We start from the raw sequence: 5,000 nt of genomic DNA, 5'->3' as shown, positions 1-5,000 counted from the left end.
AGACCTGACAATTTGCACACTATGCGTTTAGGTGAATTATTCTTTTCAGAACGACTGGGAAGACTCACCGAGATAGTTCGTGTAGATGTCTAACGAGGCTTGTGTTCGTCTTTGCACAAGACAAAATAAACACTGACGCACCCAATCTATTTGTCCAAGGTCGTCCCTGACGGAAATACAAATCTTAAGAACGTAACGGCGAATGAATGAGTAATATGATCGTAGAACAAGTTCTTTAATTATAGGACTGTCCATCACAATCATCATCATCATCATTTATTAGCCTTGATAGTAAAATTGATTATACAGAGTACAGCATGTTGTTAGCGAGGAGATCTCAAGACACCACCGGGCTTATAGGAGAGGCCACCCCTCCGAACATCGGGGTGCAGGGATGGCGCAGTGGTGAGAGCACTCGCCTCCCACCAATGTGGCCCGTGTTCGATTCTCAGACTCGGCGTCTTATGTGGGTTGAGTTTGTTGGTTCTCTACTCTGCATCGACAGGTTTTCTCCGGGTACTCGGGTTTCCGCTCTCCTCAAAAACCAACATTTGACTTGATTTGCTTTAATTGTTAAGTTCAGCCAGTTTACAGTGTCCCCAATTTACTGCTCCAGGGATAGAACGACTAGACACTTAAATTATCTATTAGCTAACAGAGAGGCAGACTTGCGGGTAACGATTTCGTTTTACTCATCTCTAGGAGTTTCGATTACGTCTCCTTGATGGATGACAAATGGCATCACCTGTGCTTCTCGTGGGAACACGATGACGGAAACTTGACGTTATATGTAGACGGACTTTTGATTGAACAGCAACAAGGTTTTCAAGCAGGTCTTAGCTTCCACAGTACAGGAATTCTATTTCTTGGTCAGCACCGAAATACCACAAATGAACGATTCATCTTAGATGAGTCATATACGGGAGATATTACAGATGTAAATATTTGGAGCACAGCCTTAAGTCAGAGCGTAGTAGTGGAACAATCACGTGAGTGTTTCGGTCACGTGGGTGACTTAGTTGCGTGGACTGCGTTTTCCACGGGTCATTTTCAATTTCAGGATTCAACAAACATCATTCCAACTGTATGCGAAGGCTTTGGTAAGTGCAAAGTTTGAACCGGTGGCGGTAAAGTGGGGGAAGGACTGTTCAGTATGTAAATTCACCTCTCAATTTCAATACACTGTCAGGTAGACAAGTGTTGAGTGAGGATCGTAATCAGCGTACGGGTATGATCCTGATATAACATTTAATTCTCATGATCAGTCAACGAAGAAATCTATGGACGTAGTTAAGAGAATAAACGTTTGGATCATTGCCAAAGGGATGTGAAAACAACCAAATAATGCTGTTGCTCTCACCCAAAAAAAATGCCTCACAACCTAAGCCGCGCGAGTCAAATGAATTTTAACAGGATAAACTTTCCCAATGTAATATTTCGCAGTTTTTCGAAAATACCATAATTTTACCCGAATTGAAAAAAAAACTAACTACCTTCGGTGCACAATAATGTTCTTGGCCACAAAACACTAATTTTTTGCTCTCCACTGATAGAATATCTATATATAACTTTTGAAATAAGTGACTAGCATGCTAGTTTTTGAACAAGGAACCTTGACCTGGAAAAACTTGTCATATTTTTCCATTTATACTGCCAAGGAAAACTTGTCATGGAAAACTCACTAGTGTAAATGAGGCTTTAGCTATATAACAACAAATTTTTTGGTTGATTAGGTTTCGAACGCTTGTCGCGTAATTCGGTTAAAAAAACACGGAGAATAAAGGGGCATGCAGTGCGAAAACAAGCACGGTGACCCTATCTTCGTATTGCGTTTTTTCATAGCTAATTGAAGGCAATGGTTATGAAACCCGACAAATTTCTTTGTTGTAGGTTTTTGTTCTCGTTTTTGGCCTTGACCGTGCACAAAACACAATAGTTGTTTTCTCTTCACTGAGGAACGAACCAATACAAACGTGTTGGCTACGTAATTCATGCATAGTGTATGAGCGCAAAACAAAAGATTGTGCACGGTCGTGGACTTTCCAACCTAAATCTTGGCATCTTTGTTTGCTCCTTTGATGTTTGCCGAGCTTCCAAACCAGTCCTCTCCATTAACTATGGTTTTTTTAATGTCCTGTGCATGAATATCGATTGTGCCAAATTTGACCAAAATCTGTATAGTACATCATTTTCAAGGGAATTACCTTAAAGTCTTCTTTGGACAGACATTTTCCTAGTTTGCATGTAACCTGTTCATATTTTTCTTTCTTTTTTTCTTTTTCTAGATTTATCGGCAAACTTTGATCTTGAAATCACGGAGAGATCTACGGAAAACTACGTACTTATTCCAGTGTCCTCAATTCCAGCTCTTTCAGCTTTCACTGTCAGCCTTTTCGTTAGTTTTACCGACGCCGGATCCAAGACTTACTTAAATTACTATAAGTCTGGTTCCTTTAATGAAATATTCATTTATGAGAGAAACAATCAATTCATTATCAATCTCAAACAAAATAAAAGGTGAGTAATGTGAAGACCTGGAATTAATTGAGTATTCTAAGGACTTTCCCCCTTTTTAGTCGATAATGGCTGGGAAAATTTTTTTTTTGAAGACTTCAGCCCCTCTAACGCAAGCCATCTGACGTGGCAAAGGTTCAACCCCACAGATGGTTTGCAACCAATTTCTAGAGATACAGAAAGTAATGGTGTAATGTATAATTGCTGGTGCACGAACAAAAGGAGCTAATGAGAGATTTTGTTTTTGTCCACTAACATAGCGGCGTTGACGTAACATGAAAACCGCCTCTAGCACACGATTTGAGACTGATGAAGCCAAAATAAACCCGTTCTTCTTGCGAATCACTAAGGAGGCCAAAGATAAGATAAGGCAATTACTGACAATTTGAGGAAAACGTCGGCGCGGTGCCAACCGTGGAAAAGCAAGTGCCCCCCCCCCCCACCCCCCCATAGCCAACCTAAACCGAGACAAACGGTCATTCACTCCCACCAAATCATTCATGAAGTTCCTAGACTCAAAAGGACACTGCGATATCTATGCACAGCACCATAGCTTGTGAGAGGCGGAAGTTGTTATCATAACCTCTTTTGCCTTGTATTTTCGCTTTTGCAGGCAGAACAATTTTGTTATTGCTCCTGACGGTCTCTGGCACCATGTAGCAGTCACGTGGGAAAATGTAAACGGCACTTACGAGATATTTGTCGATGGTCAGAGCAAAGCAGTTGGGGGAGGCTTGATTATGGGCAGTACCATTAAAGCTGGTGGAATTATGGTTGTGGGCAACGATAAAGATGGCGGAGGTTTTGAATACAGGGATGCCTTTGTTGGAAACATTTCTAGACTAAATATTTGGGATTACGTGTTACCACGGGAAACTATTGCGTTGCTTTCGCGGCGTTGCGGGCAAGAAGTCGGTGGGACCGTATCATGGAAGCACATTAAGACGGGCACATTTTATGGTGAAGTAAACGTTAGAGACCCTTCATCTTGCCGCATCTCGGTGTAAGTTCTAACAGTTTCGAAAAAGTAAGCGGGATTGACGGTGCTGGAGCAATATCCCTGTTGCGCTTTTTTTTTTTGGCCCGAGTTTGTAATGTTGATAAATGTGGCACGTGAACGAGACTTAGGTCATGCTCAGATCCTCAGAGCACCTCAGTGTTTTTTCCGCCACAGACCATATTCAGAAATGGCGGTCATGCAAAAAAATGCGCTCATGTTAGCAGGCACAAATACAAAAGAACTTGTTTAAAATGAGGCTCCTGAATAATTATTAAGGTAAAGCCGTATTGTTTACCATTCCTGACTAGGATTTGCATTCAACATTCAGAATCCCTGGGGGTTTAGCTTGCTATTCTGGCCTCAGTTGTTCAAACGATGGCTATCCGCCCGATAAATCACTATCCAGCGGATAAGTCGTAGTGAAACTAATTGCGCTATCCAATGAATAGCGATTTATCCGATGTAAGGGTTATCCACCTTTTAAACAACTGTGGCCTCTTCAGTAGAATCTTGCCGAGCATCGCGATGCAGTTTTGTTGTGATTAAGATTAATTAATTAATTAATTAACTGAGCAGGAATTGCTTCAACATTCTCATATTGATTAGTCCTAATAGTTCTGGTAACCAATTTAAGCATTTCCGGCGCCAATCCATCATTCTTTATTCCTGTCAATCACTCATCACGTGTACATTACAAATAATAAATTAGGATAAATATAATGATTATAAAAAAATAATAACATTACAAATCGATATAGAGTATTAAAAGTGGGAAACTGTGGGCTAAATGAACAACGTTGGTTTTCGAGTTATCCTCAAAGAACGCAAAAGCTGGCAGAAGGTCAATTTGAGCGCAAAACATTGACCTGGCTTCACAGATCATTTAGTAAAACATTGCACCGCTATCTCAGAGGTCATGGGTTCGAATCCCGTTGGAGCCAGTTGACATGAGGGAGTTTAAGAAACCACGCTACGGAGACGAAAACGTCACTCCGAAATATAACTTTGAGCTGTTTTAAGTATTTCATGATTATTCCGTCTTGTTTATATTATTCAATGTGAGTGAAGTGTCCTAAAACTGGATTGGTACAGTCGGATTTGAAGTAAAGAGTGAGACTGAAAGATTCACGCTAGTTTATCCACGTTGTCGTCAAAATCTTAAATTTGGTCATTTCACGAAGTAGTTTTGACGAGTACGAAAGAGAAATGTTTAAAAATGCGTGCCGCACGTGCAGCACGAGCATTTTGATTCTTTTAACCAATAATATTACTGCTTTTTGGCGTTGTCGTTGCCGTAGCCGTCGTCGTTTCTTAAACTCCCTATTGTCAGGTGACTACAAGAGACAATTGTTTAAATTGTCCAGATAAGTGCGAAATTACGATTTTTTAAGGGGCAGACGTTGCCTGTTCAAAACTGTATAATCGCTAGATCCTCCAAGTTTTCGAGGCGTGAGATATCGCCTTTGCCATGAAATTGCAGTGGGAC

At 40.8% G+C, this 5,000-nt stretch overlaps 1 protein-coding gene across 3 annotated transcripts in view; it reads left to right on the top strand.

Annotated features, from left to right (window-relative positions):
- The window catches only part of LOC138011747 (uncharacterized), a 30,786-nt gene extending 26,238 nt beyond the window's left edge, over positions 1-4,548 (top strand). For all 3 annotated transcript variants that reach the window (XM_068858901.1, XM_068858900.1, XM_068858899.1), the window contains exons 6-8: positions 703-1,100; positions 2,286-2,517; positions 3,128-4,548. In XM_068858901.1, the coding sequence (XP_068715002.1) occupies positions 703-1,100; positions 2,286-2,517; positions 3,128-3,521 (1,024 nt within the window). In that variant the 3' untranslated portion in view covers positions 3,522-4,548. The remainder of the gene's footprint in view (positions 1-702; positions 1,101-2,285; positions 2,518-3,127) is intronic.
- The last annotated feature ends 452 nt before the right edge of the window (positions 4,549-5,000 follow it).

The sequence above is a fragment of the Montipora foliosa genome, chromosome 7 (genome assembly GCF_036669935.1).
Source record: "Montipora foliosa isolate CH-2021 chromosome 7, ASM3666993v2, whole genome shotgun sequence".
Taxonomy (NCBI): domain Eukaryota; kingdom Metazoa; phylum Cnidaria; class Anthozoa; order Scleractinia; family Acroporidae; genus Montipora; species Montipora foliosa.
Note: the sequence above shows the minus strand (reverse complement) of the source record. Positions and strands in the feature narration are given on the sequence as shown.